Genomic DNA, 21,092 nt, shown 5'->3' on the forward strand with positions numbered 1-21,092 from the left:
AATTTTTTGATAAAAACTAACTTTAAAACAAAGTAAACTGCCAATAATAAAATATGACATAACAACAATTGACTTAACTGGAAAGATAATGGAAGATGTACTTTACCTCACCAAATCCAAAGTCCCATGACTGCTTAGAACACAATTCTTCCAAAGACATATTACCCCTAAGGATCATAAATTAGATGCTTTTAAAGTGTGCTTTATTTCCTATTGAAAATTATTACTCTAAATTATGGTTTCCAAAGTTGGCTTCAGGTCAGAATTATAAGAGAAGTTTTTTTGAAAAACAATTCATAAGCTCCAACCTAAAGAGCTTATTTATTACGTGTGGATCAAATGTGGCATTTTTTAAAAAAGTCACCTCCCTCAAGTGATGTAGACCTGCAGCCAGACTTGGAAATTGTGTTCTAAATCACTTTCATAAAGTACATTTTAAAATTCAAGGCCTACCATGCTGTTTTTCATTCACAAGTTTCTGAATATTTGGGGATTTGACAACAAAGCAGCTAATTTATTGATTTTATTAAATAAGGTATGACTCTACATTTTAAATAATTTGTTGTATCAATCCCATAAAAATAGCAACTATATGCTCTTTTTATAAATAGATATTTTAAATATTTCCATAAGAAAGTATTTTCAAAATAAAAATATATTCATAATTTTTAGTTACCAAGATCTGACTAAATCTGACAATTATTACCAAGAAAGTTTGGGCTATTCTGAAACCAGAAATTTTGTTTAATTGCCTATAAATAACAGTCCCATAAAATGTTAATATGCTTAAGCCATTACCGTTGAATTCTATCACTCTCTTGTTCTGATTCTATACTAACCAATCAACCTTCCCAAGAAAGGCTGAGCCAAAAGTTAGAAAATATGCTTACCCTGCAAGTAAGCATTCCTATATTATGTGACTCAACTCTGCCTTACTGTAAATTAATAAACTACATTCTGGTGAGTATATAAGTTTCTTGAACACATGAGTGAGTTTTCTCAAACCTAATTAATACTAAGATTCCAGATATTTTTGCAAGAGCAAATATGAGCACCATCCTCTCAAATGAGTTGATATTACCAAGATTCTGACAGCTGAGAAGCCTTCCCTGAGGCTAGTCTATCCAATTCCAGAAAGCAATATGCCTACTGACTTTTCATCAATTCAAACATTCAACATGCACTATCCTAGATCCTGATTTGTATTCCCCAGATTTACCTAAAAACTTACATATGATTCACTGGATATTTCTGACTTCCCTTCTGTGGTGTCTTCTCTTGGTAATCACATTTAAATTTTCCTTTAAAAATAAAAGTATGCATTGAATTTAAAACCTTAACAGAGACTATTTGTTTTTTAATTTGAAGCTTACAAACTACATAGAAGAACATTACTGATCCAAAAAGTCTTATAAAAGAATGTCATTCTATTTTTAACTTCCTATTTACACACACACACACACACACACACACACACACACACACACACTGAAAACAAAAAATCCCAATGGATTATGTTTTCCATGTATAACACTCACCTTTTTTTTCAGAGCTGGGTGCATAACAATTGTTTTCAAAAGATGCACTAAGAGTATTTCTTTCATTATTATGGTACTCTTCTTGATACCTCTTGTATGGCTGACACTTTTCTGGACAACTTGTTTTATTCAAAGTAGAATTACTAACAGTCAACTCTGGATCTGAAAAAATACTTCTAATGTATCTATCAGTTGAATCATTTTTATTATAACTTGTGATTGCACAAATATCTCCCATACTGTCATCACCACACTTGTCAAACGTTTCCTTTATCCTCTGTTGATCTATGTTTAATAAATTGATGACATTTTCATGAATAAAAGAGTTACAATTCTCTGATTTAAGGCTGGCTGTTGGCTGGTTCACACCTGCAAGAAAATTTGAAACCTCTCTTCTATTTTCTCCCCAAATATGCTGTACCGATTGTTTTTCAGTAAGGAATTCTGACTGTCTTCGTTCATTCATGCTTCCACATTCTTCATCCATAACCACAACAGGTCTTCCAGTAAGGAAATTCCTATTGTCTGGACTTTGAGATAAGTAAAAACATATTTAGCAAGAAAAATATATAGCATTTTCATTTCAAAACAACTAAATTCTTAGAGAACATACTGAGTAACTGCTAATACTTACCTACACTATGTTTTAATTTTTTTTAATTTAGATAAACAATTTTGCTTTGTGTCAGAATTTGTCTAATGTACTATTCTAGTACGTTAGTGAGTATAAAAATAATCTACACTTAATTCAGTATTTCAAAATGAAAATTAGCATAGGTTCAATTTACTGTTATATTAACAAAAAAACCCAGTTTGTCTTATCGTCTATAATAAGATCTAGTGAATAACCTAAACAATTACTATGTATACTTCTGCTTCATTTAACCAGATAAAGATATTTAAAGACTGTGCAGAGTAAAATTACCCTGTTAAACATAAATCAAATAGTCATGAGAATATTATAATAGATTCTTCTCAACCTAACAACTCTGAAGTTCCCAAGGCAGAAAAGTAGATACAAATGCATATATAAACAATAAAGCCAAAATATAAATTAGATGAAAAGGTTAGACTAGATAAATTTTAAGTTCCTTTCTAATGCAAAAATCATAATTCTACTTTATGTCCAACTTGTATCAAATCAAAGTATCAAAGGACATAATTAGAAATCAAGATATTTCAAAATTTGTTGTCACTGACGATCAAAAAATTCACTTGGGGGGCGCCTGGGTGGCTCAGTGGGTTAAAGCCTCTGCCTTCGGCTCAGGTCATGATCCCGGGGTCCTGGGATCGAGCCCCGTATCGGGCTCTCTGCTCAGCGGGGAGCCTGCTTCCTCCTCTCTCTCTGTCTGCTTCTCTGCCTATTTGTGATCTCTGTCTGTCAAATAAATAAATTTAAAAAAAAAATTTTTTTTTTAAATTCACTTGGGGTTGGATTGTTCCAGAGATTGGAGGTACCAAGAAATTTAGAAAAGAAATATAGGCCACTAAAACTCTGACTGAGTTCCAATTTTATTTTTTAAGTTATTTTTAAACACCTAACAAGCAGGTATACTTGTTGTCTTCCAGACACTATGCCATGTGTTGTGAACCGAGAAATAAAAGAATTCAATTTGCTGTTAAGGAGAGATGTTTTACCCACAAATGTTCACAGATCACAATCCTACACTATTAATCAACATAGGTCTCACTGGGGTTTTGGGCAATATAATGCATTATATTATACCAAAAGGCATAACATAAAGCATGCAATAATATACAACATTAACACCAGAGAAATTTTTATTACTCTAAATTTTAAAAAAATGTAAAGACAGACTTATCTATATATATTAAACAGATATTTAATGTATGCCTATTATGTGGTAGGGAGATAATACAGCTTATATTCTAGTTAAGGAAAATAATAATTAACTATTAATAAGTACAAAGGATAAAAGAAATACAGAAATAAATAAAAAAGATAGTTACAGTGCCTTTATAGATGCTACAAGATCATATGATGGAATAACTTGTGTTAGAAGTCCTGTATCAGATGGTGTGGTTGGAAAAGCCCCTAGTAAGGAAGTGATAAATAAGTAAAAGACCCAGAATGGTTAAACATGTGAAGAAAGGAGTAAACCTACTCCAAGGGGACAGAGTAATAAGCACAAGTGCAAAATATGCCACATATTTGAGAAACAAAAAGAAAAGAACAGGGGTGTCTGGGTGGCTCAAGTAGGTTAAGCGTCTGCCTCTGGTTCAGGTCATGATCTCAGAGTCCTGGGATGGAGTCCCAAGTTGGGTTCCCTGCTCAGTGGGAAGTCCACTTCTCCCTCTGCCCCTCCCCCAGCTTGGGCTCTCTTATCATTCTCTCAAATAAATTAAATCTTAAAAAAAAAAAGACTGAATAGAATCAGTGAAGGAAATGGCCCCAAATTACACAGAACTTAGTATTTCTAATTCAAGTATAATTAATATACAGTGCTACATTAATTTCAGGTATACAATATAATGATGCAATAATTCTATACATTACTCAGTGCTTAACTTGGTAAATGTGCTCTTAATCCCCTTTACCTATTTTACTGACCCTCCCCACCCACTTCCCCTCTGGTAATCACCAGTTTGTTTTCTAAATTTAAGTGTCTGGTTTTTTGTCTCTTTTTTCTTTGTTCATTAGTTTTTATTTTTTATGGCTGAGTAATATTCCACTGTGTGTGTGTGTGTGTGTGTGTGTGTGTGTGTGTCTGTGTGTGTGTCTGTGTGTGTATCTCCTTTATCCACTATGGATGGACACTTGGGTTGTTGCCATAATTAAGCCATTGTAAATAATGCTGCAATAAACAAAGGGGTGCATACATCTTTTTGAATTAGTGTTTTAATTTTCTTGAACACCCAGTAGTGGAATTACTTGGTCATATGAATAGAGCTTCATTTTTTAAAAGAACAATAAGAAACACTGAAAGGTTCTAAATACAAAAGTAAAACCGACTTGCTTTTTGCCTTGAAAAATATCAGTTTAACTGCCAGGTGAATGTAAGTTTCAAACTTTCAACTGGCTAAAATGAAGCAAGAGGAACTAGACTTACCCTCCTGATTGGTGCATTTAAAAAACTGGACAAAATATATGAGATAAAAGTTTCCATATATGGGGGCGCCTGGGTGGCTCAGTGGGTTAAAGCCTCTGCCTTCAGCTCAGGTCATGATCCCAGGGTCCTGGGATGGAGCCCTGCATCGGGCTCTCTGCTCTGCAGGGAGCCTGCTTCCTCCTCTCTCTCCCCCTGCCTCTCTGCCTTCTTGCGATCTCTGTCAAATAAGTAAATAAAATCTTAAAAAAAAAAAAAGTTTTCATATATGGATCATCAAGTAGAAAAGGATAATGATTCTTGAGAAAGAAAGAAAGCAATTGAGGTGAACCTCATGACTGCTCCCAGCTTACTGCCTACAGAAGGTATACAAACCACAGAATATAAATGGACATACCAGTCAGAGCTCACAGATTCCCTTTGTTGAGAAAACAGAGCTGGGGGTTCAGAAAGAATACAGAGGATAGAGTTCACAGGGCAGAGTATCCTTAGGAGAGTGCTTCAAGGAGAGAGCATTCTGGAGATCTAGGGAGAGTTCTCAAATCTTCAGCTAAGTATTGATCAGCACATGCATATGAAAAAATAATACCCAAGGCTGGAGGTGGGGAGGAGAATAAAGTATCTAACAGGATAAGATGGATTAAGTCCAGGAACTCACATACCTGGGAAAACTTTGTGTTTGCATCAACCAGAGTGGAAAAACCTCATAATTCAAAAGGAATCACAGAGTATTCAGAAGGGTACTGCCTCAGCAGAGGGCAAAATTAAGTATAGGCTAAAGGCATATGTGGTCCTGCCTAACAAAATTTAAAGCAAACCTCAGTAAGATCATAGTATTTCCAAATAACTAAACTGTATCCAGAATAAAGCTTAGGATAATTTATAGGGATACAAACATCTCCAGACAACCAAAAACATGAAATTCAGAATTTACAGAATCCAAATAAAATTACCAGGAATACAAAGAAGCAGAAAGTACAACCCATAATGAGAAGAAAAATCAATTAGAAACAGACCAAGAAATGACAAAATGCTAGTATTTGTAGACAAAGACATCAAAAAAAAGTTATTGTGCCTATACTCAAGAAGATAAAGACTGAGCATGTTAAAATAAATGCATGGGAGATATAAATAAAAGTTAAATCAAGCTTACAGAGATGAAAAGTATACTGAACAGATTTATGAGTAGATAAGACATCAAAGAAGATACAACTACTGATTCTAGAGATACAGCAATATAATCTACATAAGGTGAAACAGAGAAAAAATACTGAAAATATATAAACAAAGCATCAGTAAACTGGGACACAACTTCAATTGGACTAAATTAATGTAATTTGAGTCCCCAACGAGGAAAAAGAAATCAGAAAAAATATTTTTAAAATTAATGGCTGATCTGTTTCCAAATTTGATAAAAACAGTAAGTCCACAGATTTAAGAAGCTCAACACAGCCTAAACACAGGAAGGGCAAAGAAAATGAACATTCTAATCAATGGATAAAAATCCATGGTAGAAAGTACATGACAGAGAATCCATGATAGAAAAATCTTAAAAACAGAAAAACTATATATTGTATATACAGATATTAAGATAAAAATGACAGCAAATTTCTAGTTAGAAACAGTGCAAGTCAAAAGATAACTTCAAAAAGAGTACATCACAGACAAGTATACAAAAGAGAAAAAAATTAATCACTGGTAGACCCATACTAGAAGAAATGTTGAAGTCTTCAGAATTGAAGGAAAACATCACCAAATGAAATTCTAGATCTACACAAAGTCAAGACCACCAAAAATGGTAAATTTGTGCTTGAATATAAAAAATGTCTTTTATAACTCTTTTAAAAAGCAATAATATTTTACTGGATCTGTAACATATATATAAATAAAATATATGAATATAAAACAAAGGCCAGAATGGAAAAACGAAAGCATACTATTATGTTATTATACTAAAACGTAAAGTTGTATAACTTGAAGATAGACTGTGATAAATTAAAATATATACTATAGGGCGCCTGGGTGGCTCAGTGGGTTAGGCCGCTGCCTTCAGCTCAGGTCATGATCTCAGGGTCCTGGGATCGAGTCCCACATCGGGCTCTCTGCTCAGCAGGGAGCCTGCTTCCCTTCCTCTCTCTCTGCCTGCCTCTGCCTACTTGTGATCTCTCTCTGTCAAATAAATAAATAAAATCTTAAATATATATATATATATATATATATGTATATATATATATATACATACACACACACACACTATAAACTAAAGCAACCACTGAAAAAACAGAGATAATAAACTAACAAAAGAGGTAAATTAAGACACAAAAAACACTCAAACAAAATAAAGGCAGATAAGAGGAAAAGGAAACATTACATGGGACAAATAAAAACCAGAGAACAGATTTAGGGGCACCAAGTTGGCTTAGTCAGTTAAGCGTCTGTCTTCAGCTCAGGTCATGATCTCAGGGGCCTGGGACTGAGTCCTGCATCAGGCTCCCTGCTCAGTGGAGAATCTGCTTCTCCCTCTCCCTGCACCCACCCCCCCAACCACCGATCCCATGCTCACACCCATTGTCTCTTGCTCTAATAAGTATCTTTTTAAAAAATTTTTTAGAAAACAAGAGAACAGACTTAAACCCAACCATATCAATTATCACATTAAATGTAAACCATTACTTGACCATAACACAAGTCACAACAAATTTGAAAGGATTCAAATCATACAAAGGATATTTCCTATCCACAAAGGTATTAATTTAGAAAGATACAGGAATGTCTTAGGATTTCTAGGAACCAAACAGCAAATTTCTAAATAACTCATGGATTGAAAAAGAAATCAGAAGAAAAATTAGGAAGACTTTCAACTGAATGAAAATTAAAACATCAAAATCTGTAGGAGGATGCAGTTCATAGACATTTTATAGCATGACAACACATATATTAGAAAAGAAAAATGACTTCGAATCAATGACCACAGCTTTCTCCTAAGACAATAGAAAAAAAACTAAATTAAATCCAAAGGAATAAGCAAAAGGAAATAGCAGAATTCAATGAAGTAAAAAACAGAAAATAAATATGTGAAACTAAAAGATTATTCTGTGAGAAGATAAATAAAATTGGTGAGTCTCTATATCATAATGACCGGGGGGGGGGGAGTAAAAAGATATATGCACTAAAAAAAAAAAAAAAAGATATATGCACTCCAATGTTCACTGAAGCATTATTAATAATAGCCAAGATATGGAAACAACGTAAGTATCCATAACAATAAATAAATGTATAAAGAAGGTGTGTGTGTCTGTGTGTGTGTGTGTGTGTGTGTGTGTGTGTGTGTGTGTAATGAATACTACTAAATGTAAAAAAGAATGAGAGGAGGAAAGATGGCAGAAGAGTAGGGGACCTCATTTCATCTGGTCCCTTGAATTTAGTTGGATATATATCAAACCATTCTGAACACCCACAAGATCAGCCTGAGATATAAGAAAATATACCTGGAACTCTAGAAGCAGAAAAGTGACTGCTTTTTGAAAGGTAGGATGTGGGGAGTCGTGAATCTGCAGGGAACTATCAGAAGATAAATGGAGGAAGGAGGGAGCCTCCATAATCTGGCTACTAGAAAGTGATATACCACTGGACTGCAAAATCAGAACCCTTAGAAATCTGATCCAGGGAGAGACATCCCTTTCTGAAAGGGGTTTGGGGGATGACAAGGGCAGAATTCTAGGTGGGTCATTGTGGTCTCAGAATCCCAGGAGACACAAAATCAACGAGGGTGCCTGAACCAGTACAGTGCCCAAGCAGGGGAACAAGGAAACTGGTTATGGTCAGAGAGGCCAGGAGGAACTCTCAGCTCCAGTCTCCATAAACTGCAAGCTCAGCCAGTTGGGAAGCAACTCTTTGTCTGAGCACCCCAAAAAGGACTGGAAGGTACGGGCCATTTACCATCCCCTGGGAGGGGTGAAACGGCTACACCCACAAATGGGCAAAAGCTATCAGGGCCCTGGAAAGGACAGCAGGGTGACACCCAGTCATGACCTGTGAGTAGTGGAGCAGGGGGCACACACAATCCCACAACCATTCACAGAGTCAAATACAAAAAGAGCGCTGGCACTGACGGTTCCCTGGGATTCCCCCCAAGGAGGACTGCAGTTGGCCCACACCACAGGAGTCTGCAGAGTATGGCACTCACAGAAGCGGAGACTGTTTGACCCAGAGGGTTTACTGAAGGGGGGACTAGGATCTAGGCTGAAGATCCAGCATGGCCACTTTTGCTCTGATCCTCTAAAGAGGGAAGAAAGCCTCCAGACAACAAAAGCCACATACATGACCAGCTTACATTGAGCCCATCTCCCTGACAAGGGGCAGTACAACTTGGCCCAGGAAAAGATACGTGAGAAACAGCACAACAGGCCTGCCCCCAAAAGAGACAGACTGGAAGAACAGGTGGACTACAACTCTATGGATTCCACAAAACTGTAAAACTCTAGCGCTAGGAGAAAACAGTACATTGAGCGCCAGATGTTTCCTCACAACTCGTTTATCTTTCAGTCTAAAATTTTCCATTCCTTTTTTTTTTTAAACCTTTTTCCCATTTCAACTAGATTCTTATTTTACCAATTTACAGTTTTAAGTTGCTTTTTAACTTTTTTTATATCTACATTTCATAGATTTATGTTTTACTTTATTCTTTTTTCACTCTACTCAATTTTATTTTTAAATATATTTAATATTTATGTTTTTATATTTATAATTTATATATTTAAAATTTTATATATATATATATATATATATATATATATATATACACACACATACATATATATGATATATAAGCTTTGCTTTCTTTGCAATTTTGAGATGCAGTGTCTTCTAACACACAGACCAATATTCAATCAGGAACAAGTGGATCACCCTGTTTTGTCCACCCTGCGAGATTACAGTCTCTTCCCCTCCCCCCATTTTTTTTGTTTGTTTGTTTTGTTTCTTTTGGTTTTGTTTGCTTTTTCTGTTGTGGTTTCTGTCTGCTTCATATCTGTCTAGGGTGTGTTTTGCTTGGGTCATTTTTGATATTTTGGACTCTGCTCATTAGCTTACCCATCCTTCTCTGGGCAAAATGACGAGAAGGAGGAACTCACAACAAAAGAAAAAACCAGAGGAAATGTTCTCTGCTACAGAGATAATCAATACAGATATAAGTAGGATATCAGAGATGGAAATCAGGAAAGCAATTATGAAGTTAAGAGCGAGGCTTGAGGAAAGCATATGTGACAGTACAGAATCTCCAGGGCAGAAATGAGATCTAATTAGGCCAAACTTAAAAATGCTATGAATGAGATGCAATCTAAACTGGATGCTCTAACAGCTAGGGTCAATAAGGCAAAGGAAGAAAGCTGAGCAAAAGAGAAACACAACTCAGAGCCCATGAAGAAAGGCTTCGAGAATCTATCCAACAATAAGATCTAACAATTGTAAATATGCCCCAGCATGGGAGTAACCAATTATATAAACCAATTAATAACCAAAGTAAAGAAACATATTTGGTAATATTACATTACTAGTAGGAGATTTCAACACCCCATTTACAGCAATGGACAGATCATCTAAGCAGAAGACCAACAAAGAAACAAGAGCTTTGAATGTCATACTGGACCAGATGGACTTCACAAATATATACGGAACATTCGATCCCAAAACAAGAGAAAATTCATTCTTTTTAAATGCACATGGAACTTTCTCTAGAATAGATCACATACTGGGTCACAAATAGGTCTCAACTGATACCAAAAGACTGAGATTATTTCCTGCATATATTCAGACCACAATGCTTTGAAACTGGAACTCAATCACAAGAGGAAATTCAGAAGAAACAAACACTTGGGAGGTTAAAGAACATCCCGTTAAAGAATGAATGGGGTCGGGACGCCTGGGTGGCTCAGTTGGTTAAGCAGCTGCCTTCGGCTCAGGTCATGATCCCAGTGTCCTGGGATCGAGTCCCGCATCGGGCTCCTTGCTCGGCAGGGAGCCTGCTTCTCCCTCTGCCTCTGCCTGCCACTCTGTCTGCCTGTGCTTGCTCTCTCTCTCTCTCTCTGACAAATAAATAAACAATATCTTTAAAAAAAAAAAAAAAAAAGAATGAATGGGTCAACTGAGAAATAAAAAAGAACTGAAAAAATTCATGGAACTAATGAGAATGAAAACACATTGGTTCAAAACTTCTGGGACACAGCAAAGGCAATTCTAAGAGGGAAGCACATAGCCTCTCTCAAAAATTAGAAAAATCCCAAATATACAAAGCTAACCTTACACCTAAAGGACCTGGAGGAGGGAAAAAAAAAAAAAACCAAGAAAAACAGAAAATAAAGCCTAAACCCAGAGGAGAAGAGAAATAATAAAGATGAGAGCCGAAATCAGTGAAATAGAAACCAGAAGAATAGGAGAATGAAACTGTAAGCTGGTTCTTTGAAAGAATTAATAAAATCAATAAACCTTTGGCAAGACTTATCCAAAAGAAAAGAGAAAGGACTCAAATTAATAAAACCATGAATGAAAAGGGATTCAAGACCAACACCAAGGAAAGAGAGGCAATTTTAAGAACATATAATGAGCAATGATAAGCCAATAAATTAGGCCAAATCTGAAGAAACAGATGCATTCCCGGAAATTTATGAACTACTAAAACTGAACCAGAAAAAGACAGAAAATCTGAACAGACCAGTGACCAGCAAGGAAATTGAAGCAGCTGTCAAAAAACCTCCCCAAAAAACAAGAATCCAGGGCCAGATGGCTTCCCAGGAGAATTCTACCAAACATATAAAGAAGAAATAATGCATTCTACTGAAGATGTTTCAAAAAATAGAAATGTAAGCAAAACTTCTAAACTCATTCTATTCCAAACTCAAGCCAGCATTAGCTTGATCCCAAAATCAAAGACCCCATCAAAAAGGAAAATTACAGACTAATATCCCTGATGAAAATGGATGCCAAAATACTCACCAAGACACTAGCCAACAGGATCCAACGGTACGTTAAAAGGATTATTCACCACCACCAGGTGGATTTATTCTGGGAATGCAAGATGGTTCAACATCTGCAAATCAATCAACATGACAGATCACATTAATAAAAGAAAAGACAGGGACCGTATGATCCTCTAAATTGATGCAGAAAAAGCATTTGACAAAATACAGCATCTTTCCTTGATTAAAAGTCTTCAAAGTATATGGATGGAGGGAACACACCTCAATATGGTAAAAGCCATCTATGAAAAGCCCATAGCGAGTATCGTTCTCAAAGGGGAAAAACTGAGAGCTTTTCCCTTAAGATCAGGATCATGACAGGGATCCCCACTCTCACCACTACTGTTCAACATAGTACTAGAAGTCCTAGCCTCAAAAATCAGACAACAAAAAGAAATAAAAGGCATTCAAATTGGCAAAGAAAGTCAAGCTCTCTCGCTCATCACAGATGACATGGTATTTTATGTAGAAAACCCAAAAGACACCACCCCAAAATTGCTAGAACTCATATAGCAATTCAGCAACATGGCAGGATACAAAATCAATACACAGAAATCTGTTGCATTTCTATGCACTAACAATGTGACTAAAGAAAGAGAAATTAAGGAATTGATCCCATTTACAATTGCACTAAAAACCATAAGATACCTAAGAATAAACCCAACCAAAGAGGTAAAGGATCTGTACTCTAGAAACTACAGAACACTTAAAAAAGAAATTGAGGAAGTCACAAAAAGACAGAAAAATATTCCACATTCATGGATTAGAATAAACATTGTTAAAATGCCTGTGCCACCCAGAAATCTACACATTCAATAAAATCCTTTATCAAAATACCAACCACATTTTTCAGAGCTAGAACAAACAATCCTAAAATTTGTATGGAACCAGAAAAGACCCCAAATAGCCAGGGGATTGTTGAAAAAGAAAACCAAAGCTGGGGAAATCACAATTCCTGACTTTAAGCTATATTATAAAGCTGTGATCATCAAGACAGTATGGAACTGACACAGAAACACACACAAAGGTCAGTGGAACAGATTAGAGAGCCCAGAAATGGACCCTCAACTCTATGGTCAATAAATCTCTCACAAAGAGGTAGGAATATCCAAAAAAGATAGTCTCTTCAATAAATGGTGCTAGGAAAATTGGACTCCACATGCCGAAGAATGAAACTGGATCATTTCCTTATACCACACACAAAAATAAACTCAGAATGGATTAACAACCTCAATGTGAGACAGGAATCCATCAAAATCCTTGAGGAGAACACAGGCAGTAACCTCTTGGACCTGGCCACAGCAACATTTTGCAAGACACATCCCTAAAGGCAAGGGAATCAAAAGCAAAAATGAACTACTGGAACTTCATCAAGATAAAAAGCTGCTTTTTTTAAAAAGATTTTTATTTTTTATATGTATTTGTATATATTTATTATATAAAATCTTTTAAAGATTTTATTTATTTGACAGAGAGACACAGTGAGAGAGGAAACACAAGCAGGGGAGTGGGAGAGGGAAAAGTAGGGCTCAATCCCGGGACCCTGGGATCATGACCAGAGCTGAAGACAGTCCCTTAAGGACTGAGCCACCCAGGTGCCCCAAGATAAAAAGCTTCTGCAAAGTAAAAGAAACAGCCAACAAAACTAAAAGGCAACCTACTGAATCAGAGAAGATATCTGCAAATGACATAACCGATAAAGGGCTAGTATCCAAGATCTATAAAGAAGTTATCAAACTCAACACCCAAAAAAACAAATAATCCGATTAAAAAATGGGCAGAAGATATGAACGGACACTTCTCTAAAGAAGATATACAAATGGCTAATAGACACATGAAAAAATGCTCCACATCACTTGCCATCAGGGAAATACAAATCAAAACCACAATGAGATACCACCTCACATCAATCAGAATGGCTAAAACTAACAAGACAGGAAACAACAGTTGTTGACGAGGATGTGGAGAAAAGGGAATACTTCTACACTCTTGGTGAGAAGGCAAACTGGTGCAGCCACTCTGGAAAATAGTATGGAGGTTCCTTAGGACATTAAAAATAGAGCTACCCTACAACTGAGCAATTGCACTACTCTTTTTTACTACAGATAGTAAAAAAGAAGGGGCATATGCACCCCATTGTTCACAGCAGCAATGTTCAGTGTCCACGCCAAGATGTCCTTCAACAGATGAATGGATAAAGATAATGTGGTTCGTTTATACAATGGAGTATTCCTCAGCTATCAGAAAGGATGAATACCTACCATTTGCACTGACATGGATGGAACTGGAGGAGATTATGCTAAGTGAAATAAGTCAATCAGGGAACGCCTGGGTGGCTCAGATGGTTGGGCATCTGTCTTTGGCTCGGGTCAGGATCCCAGGGTACTGGGATTGAGCCCCACATCAGGCTCCCTGCTCAGCGGAGAGTCTGCTTCTCCCTATCTCCCTCCCCACTGTCCCCCCCTGCTTGTGCTCTCTTGCTCTGTCAAATAAATCTTAAAAAAAAAAAATAATAAGTCAATCAGAGAAAAACAATTATCATATGGTTTCACTCATCTGTGGAATGTAAGGAATAGCGCAGAGGACCATATGGGAAGGGAGGGAAAACTGAATGGGAAGAAATCAAAGAGGGAGACAAACCATGAGACTCTTAACTCTAGGAAACAAACTGAGGGTTGCGGAAGGAAGGGGAGTGGAATGAAAGTGTAATTAGGTGATGGGCATTAAGGAGGGCATGTGATCTGATGAGCACTGGGTGTTATACACAACTAATGAATCACTGAACACTACATCAAAAACCAATGATGTACTATATGTTGGCTAACTAGATTTAAATAAATCGAAAAAAAAAAAAAAAGATATTTAGCCTCAGGACAAACTCCAGGGAATCACTCATGGTTTCTTCTACTTCTTATTTTGCTCATAAATGTTGATTAAGAAAGTTAAAAAAGGGGGTGTCTACGTGGCTCAAAAGGTTAAGTGTCTGCCTTTTGGCTCAGGTCACGATCTCCAGGTCCTGGGACCAAGCCCTGCATCTGGCTCCCAGCTCAGCAAGGAGTCTACTTCTCCTCTCCTTTTGCCTCTGTCTCTGTATCCAATGAATACATTAAAAAAAAAAAAAAAAAAAAAAAAAGAGGGTTTAAAAAATAAAGAGAATGAAATCTTGCCATTTGTGACAAAATGGATGGAGCTTGAAGGTATTATGCTAAGTGAAATAAGCCACACAGGGCAAGAAAAATACCATATAGTTTACCTATATAGAGAATCTAAAAAATAAAACAAGCAAATAAAACAAAACTCATGAATACAAAAGATAAGCTGGTATTTGCCAGAGTGGAGTTAAGTTGGGGTGTGGGTCAAGTGAATCAAGAGGTTAAAAAAAAAAATTCCAATTATAAAGTAAGTGGTGGGAATGTATAGAATGGTGATTAGCGTCAATAATATTGCACTGCATACTTGAAAGTTACTAAGAATAAATCTTAAACATTCTCATTACAAAAAAAATTATAACTTTGTATGGTGACAAATGGTAACTAAACTTATTGTGATCATTTTACAACATATACAAAGATTTAATTATAATTTATACCTGAAAATAGTATAATGTTATAGGCCAATCAGTTTTAAATTTAAAACAATGACCAGGAAAAAGAAGGGAGAAGACACAACTTACTCATATTAGTAATGAGAGAATGACATCACTGTAAGTGTTAAAAATTTTAAATACATAGTAAGAGAATATTATGGATAACTTTAAGTCAAAATTCTACAACATAGATAAAATAGATGCACTCTTTGTATGACAAACTACCAAAGCTCACTCAAAAAAAAAAAAAAAATAATAATCTGACTACCCTGTACCTCATTTGGAAATTATAGTAACACAAAACAAAAAAAACTTCCTGAGGCCCCTGGGTGGCTCAGTGGATTAAAGCCTCTGCCTTCAGCTCAGGTCATGATCCCAGAATCCTGGGATCGAACCCCGCATCTGCATCGGGCTCTCTGCTCAGTGGGAAGCCTGCTTCCCTTCCTCTCTCTCTGCCTGCCTCTCTGCCTACTTGTGATCTCTGTCTGTCAAATAAACAAATAAAAAGCTTTAAAAAAAAAACAAAACCTTCCTACCAAAAGACTCCATACCAAGTGGCTTCATTGATGAACTCTATCAGACATTTAAGAAAGGAATGGTACCAATTCTACATTAACTCTTTCAGAAAATTACACAGGAAGGAATACTCCCTACTCACTCTATGATATCAATATTAGGCTAATAGCAAACCAGATGAAGATATCAAAAGAAACATAGAAAATAATATCCCTCGTAAAGATTAATGCAAAAATTCCTAACAAAATTTTAGCACATCAAACCAAAGAATGCATAACAAGGATAGCACATTGTAACCAAGTGGGGTTTATCTCCAGAATACAAGGCTCATTTAACATTTAAAAAATGAATCAGTGTGGGGCGGACTTCTGGAATGACATGTGAAAGTCTGGCAAATAAATCCTGCCCCCACCAAAAGTAATGACAGTACCAGATAACACTTGCAAAAACAATCATTTCAGAATCTGTAGAGTAACAAAGCCATGCAATAAACAGAAAAGCAGTACTTCAAGAAAAACTACTAAACCTTAGCAAAAACAGTGGGAGTCTGTGGAATTTTAGCTTCAGGAAGCTACCTTCCTTCCACTCCTACTCCATGACTGGTACTACCAAGGTTCAGTAGTCTAAAAGACAAGGGAGCCCCATGCCCAGGAATTTGTCAAAAATAATCATTACCTTGGTGGCAAACCATCAGGAAAGCCCAACACTGCAACTAACGGGCTCCAATATTTGGAGCAAGCAAAGAAACATCCAGAAATTTCACAAAGAGATCCAGGGAACAAACAGGCATAATGAGCTCTAATAAACTGCAAGACACCTCAGTGGTCTGAAAGGCTGCCCACATGTTTAAGTCTGTATACACACTCAGGAGAGGACCTCAAGTATCTATACTCATCCCTGGCTGAATGTGAGGTCCTGCACATAGGAAGAAGTCTTATTGGCTCAAGATGTTTAAACACAACCTCCAAGTAATCACTGGCTGGCCTCTAAGCATTGGTAGAAGGAAATTTATAGTCTTAAATGCCTATACTAAACAAAAAGAAAGTATCAAATAAGTTACAGTTACACTTTAAGAATCTACCCCAAAAAGGGGGGGGGCAACAAAACCCAAAGCAAGCAGAAGAAGGAAATTATAAACATTAAGGCAGAAATCAATGGAATGGAAAACAGAAAAACAGAGAAAATTGATGAAATACAAAACTTAGTTCTTTAAAAATATCAATAAAATTAGCAAATCTTTAGCTATACTGACCAAGAAAAAAAGGAGAAAAGACACAGATCTAGAATTAAAGAAGGGACATCAGGAATGCCTGGGTGGCTCAGTCCTCTATCTGCCTCTGGCTCATGATCCCAGAATGCGGAGATGGAGTACCGCATCAGGCTCCCTGCTCAGCAGGGACAACAACAGTGACTTTACAGAAATTAAAAGGTTTTCAAGGAAATACCATAAACAAGTTTATACGAACAAATCTCACAACTTAGATGGATAATGGATAAATTCCTAGAAAAACATACATTACTACAACTGACTCAAGAAATTAGAAAAGGTGGCCAGGCATTATAACAATTAGTAGTTGAAAGTCTTCACAGGAAGAAAAGCTCAGATGCAAAAACACTTAAAGAAAGAATCATACCAATTCTCCACTAATTCTTCCATTAAATGGAGGAGGACACAATTTCCAGCTTATTCTATAATGTTAGTATTACTTTGGCACCAAAGACACTAACAAAAAAAAAAAAATATTCACACCAATTTTCATGAATAGAGACATAAAAATCACCAAAAAAATAGTAACAAACCAAATCCTACAATATATGAAGAGGATTATATACCATGACCAAGCAGCTTTTATCCCAGGAACCCAAAGTGGTTTAATATTTGAAAATAAAGTAATATACAATGTATTAATAGAATAAAGGTGGAAAAAACTACATGATAATCTCAAGAGACACAGAAAGAATGTTTGACAAAAATCCATGATACAAACTTTAAAAGAACTAGGAATAGAAGGGAATTTCCTAAACCTGAAAAAGGACAACTACAAAAAACCTACGGCTAACATAATAGTGAAATGCTTTTTCTTTAAGACTAAGGACAATGCAAGCATGCCCACTCTTGCCTGCCTGCTTGCTATGCAACACTGTGCCAGAGGTTCTAGTTACTGCAGTAGTCAAGAAAAAGAAGTAAAAGGCATCCTGACTGAAAAAAGAGAGGTAAAAATACTTGCATTTATGGACAACATAATCCAGTATGGTTTAAAAAAAAAAAACCTAAAGAATCCATAAAACCACTAGAAATCATAAGCAAGGTCACAGGAGATAAGATTAATGTAAAAACTTAATTATATTCCTGTATTTTAGCAATGAACAATCCAAAAATGAAATTAATAATAAATACCCTTCACGCCAGCATAAAGAGAATAAAATAAGTAGGAATAAATTCAGCCAAAGAAGCACAAGGCTTATTTAGTAAAAGTACAATAACATTACATTAAGAAAAGTTAAAGAAAATTAAATACAATGGAATATTATTCAGCCATAAAAAAGAGGGAAATCATGCCATTTGTGACTATATGGATGACATTATGCTAAGTGAAATAAGTCTGACATAGAAAGATGAGTACCGTATGACCTCACCTATATGTGGACTCTAAAAAGTGACATTCCAAGAAGCAAGGAGAGAACTGCCAGGAGCTAGGGAATGGCAGAAATTTGGGGAAAATTTCCATCTTAAAATTAGTGATTCTTCCAATCCATGAGCACGAAGTATTTCTCCTGTTAATTTTTTTTGAATGTCACAACAGCTTCCTTCAAAATAGTCCCAAATTTGAACTATCCCAGATGTCCATTAAGAATAGAATACTGGGGGCGCCTGGGTGGCTCAGTGGGTTAAGCCTCTGCCTTCAGCTCAGGTCATGATCTCAGGGTCCTGGGATCGAGCCCCACATCGGGCTCTCTGCTCAGTGGGGAGCCTGCTTCCCCCCTCTTAAAAAAAAAATAGAATACTGTATGTACACCTGCAACTAATGAAACACTGTATGTCTACTATACTTTAAAAAAATAAAATATTATATAATATACAGTGGAATAACATACAGAAATGAAAAAGAATTAAGCACTAATCCATGGAATAGCAAGCAACAGCATGAATGAATCTCCATACCAAAAGAATATCACTATATAATTCTATTTAAATGAAGTTCCAAGACAGAATTGATTAATATATAGTGACAGGGGTCAGAATGGTGATTACTGATGGGAGCTATAGACTTGGAGGAGTGTGAGAAAACCTTCCAGTATGTTTGAAATGATCCTCCCCACCTCTCCCCACCTCCCCACCCACACCTCCCCTCAATCAGCTTTACTGAGATAAAACTGACCAATAAAAATAAATACAAATAAGTTGTATATATTTAAGGTGTTCAACATGATGATTTCATATAAGTGTAATTTGTGAAGTGATTACAATCAAGCTAACTAGCATATTCATCACCTCACATAACCTTTGCAAGTATATGTGGTAAGTCTACTTAAGAGATACTATATTAACAAACTTCAAATATGTAATGTAGTATTATTAATTATAGTCACTATGTTGTATACTAGATCCCCAAAATTTGTCTTATAACTGGAAGTCTGTATATTTTGAGTTGTGACTCCCCATTTCTGCAGGGAAGATAATTATCTGTCACTTACATAAGACTCTAGAAAATAGACTAATCAACAGTGACAGAAAGCAGATAAGCAGATGCCTTGGGATAAGAATAAAGGTTGTGAAATGGCCAGAGGAAGATATTACAAAGATAACCAAAGAAACTACTGGTGATGGTGAATATTTTCATTATATTTGACAAAGGTCAAAACTTATTAAAGCACACATTTTAGATAAATTCAGTTTGTTCCATGTTGATTACACATTAATAGAACTGTAAAAAAAAAAATGTGAAAACAGAAAAGGAAAAGAGAAAACAAATTGAAATGTTACAATTCTCCAGGCGAGAGGCAGTAGTGGCTTAGCCTGGGATAGAACCTATAGAGGTGAAAATGTGAGTAGGTAAATTTAAAGCTTATTAGAATACAGAACTGTCAAAACTTTGTTGGTGAAATGGATAGTGGGAGTTGGACGGAAAATAAGCAAATCCAGGACTTCTATTTTGGTGTCAGTTGCTGAGTGAATAGTAGCGTCATTTACTAAAATGAGGAAGACTGCAAGTGAATAGTAGTGTCATATACTGAAACAAAGGAAGACTGGGATAGGATTACAGAGTCAAGGTTTCTCACCATGACTACTAGGAGTAATTCAAACTGGTTTTACAAGTTTAACAGATTTTAAAACCATGAACCAGGATTTATATACAACTAGAAAATAAAAGCGGTCACTTACCAACTACCATAAATAAGAAAAATTAATATGTTTAAATAAATGAAAAGTAGATATGTGCATTAGAAAATAATTACTTAAAACTATTTTAATTAAATACTACATTTAACTTCTAATATTTGTTTTCTAGAAGTATTAAGTTTGTCTACATTTCTAAAAAATATTTGTCCAGGGGCACTTGGGTGGCTCAGATGGTAAAGCAACAGCCTTTGGCTCAGGTCATGATCCTGGAGTCCCACATATGTCTCCCTGCTCAGCTTCTTTATTTCCTTCAAAAATCTTTGCTTGGGACACCTAAGTGGCTCAGTAAGTGAAGCATCTGCCTTCAGCTCAGGTCATGATCCCAGGGTCCTCCAATGGAGACCTGCATCAAGCTCCTTGCTCCCACGGAATGGGAGAAGATATTGGCAAATGACAGTACAGACAAAAGGCTGATATCCAGGAGCTATAAAGAACTTCTCAAACTCAACACACACAAAACAAATAATCATGTCAAAAAATGGGCAGAAGACATGAACAGACACTTCCAATGAAGACATACAAATGGCTATCAGACACATGAAAAAATGTTCATCATCACTAGCCATCAGGGAGATTCAAATCAAAACCATAGTGAGATACCACCTTACACCAGTTAGAATGGCCAAAATTAACAAGACAGGAAACAACAAGTGTTGAAGAGGATGTGGAGAAGGGGGAACCCTTTTACACTGTTGGTGGGAATGCAAGTTGGTGCAGCCACTTTGGAGAACAGTGTGGAGATTCCTTAAGAAATTAAAAATAGAGCTTCCCTATGACCCTGCAATTGCACTACTGGGTATTTACCCCAAAGATACAGATGTAGTGAAAAGAAGGGCCATCTGTACCCCAATGTTCATAGCAGCAATGGCCACGGTCGCCAAACTGTGGAAAGAACCAAGGTGCCCTTCGATGGATGAATGGATAAGGAAGATGTGGTCCATATACACTATGGAGTATTATGCCTCCATC

The 21,092-nt window shown here is 36.2% G+C and overlaps 1 protein-coding gene across 1 annotated transcript in view; it reads right to left on the reverse strand.

Moving 5' to 3' along the window:
* Positions 1–21,092, reverse strand: part of LOC111161334 (chromosome unknown C12orf40 homolog) — a 65,758-nt gene that overhangs the window by 25,806 nt on the left and 18,860 nt on the right. The window contains exons 7-9 of the mRNA XM_022524932.1: positions 1,539–2,068; positions 1,232–1,301; positions 107–167 (exon numbers count right to left, since the gene is read on the reverse strand). Of these exons, the coding sequence (XP_022380640.1) occupies positions 107–167; positions 1,232–1,301; positions 1,539–2,068 (661 nt within the window). The remainder of the gene's footprint in view (positions 1–106; positions 168–1,231; positions 1,302–1,538; positions 2,069–21,092) is intronic.

Source organism: Enhydra lutris, unplaced genomic scaffold (genome assembly GCF_002288905.1).
Source record: "Enhydra lutris kenyoni isolate GAN:26980312 unplaced genomic scaffold, ASM228890v2 scaffoldscaffold84, whole genome shotgun sequence".
NCBI lineage: Eukaryota > Metazoa > Chordata > Mammalia > Carnivora > Mustelidae > Enhydra > Enhydra lutris.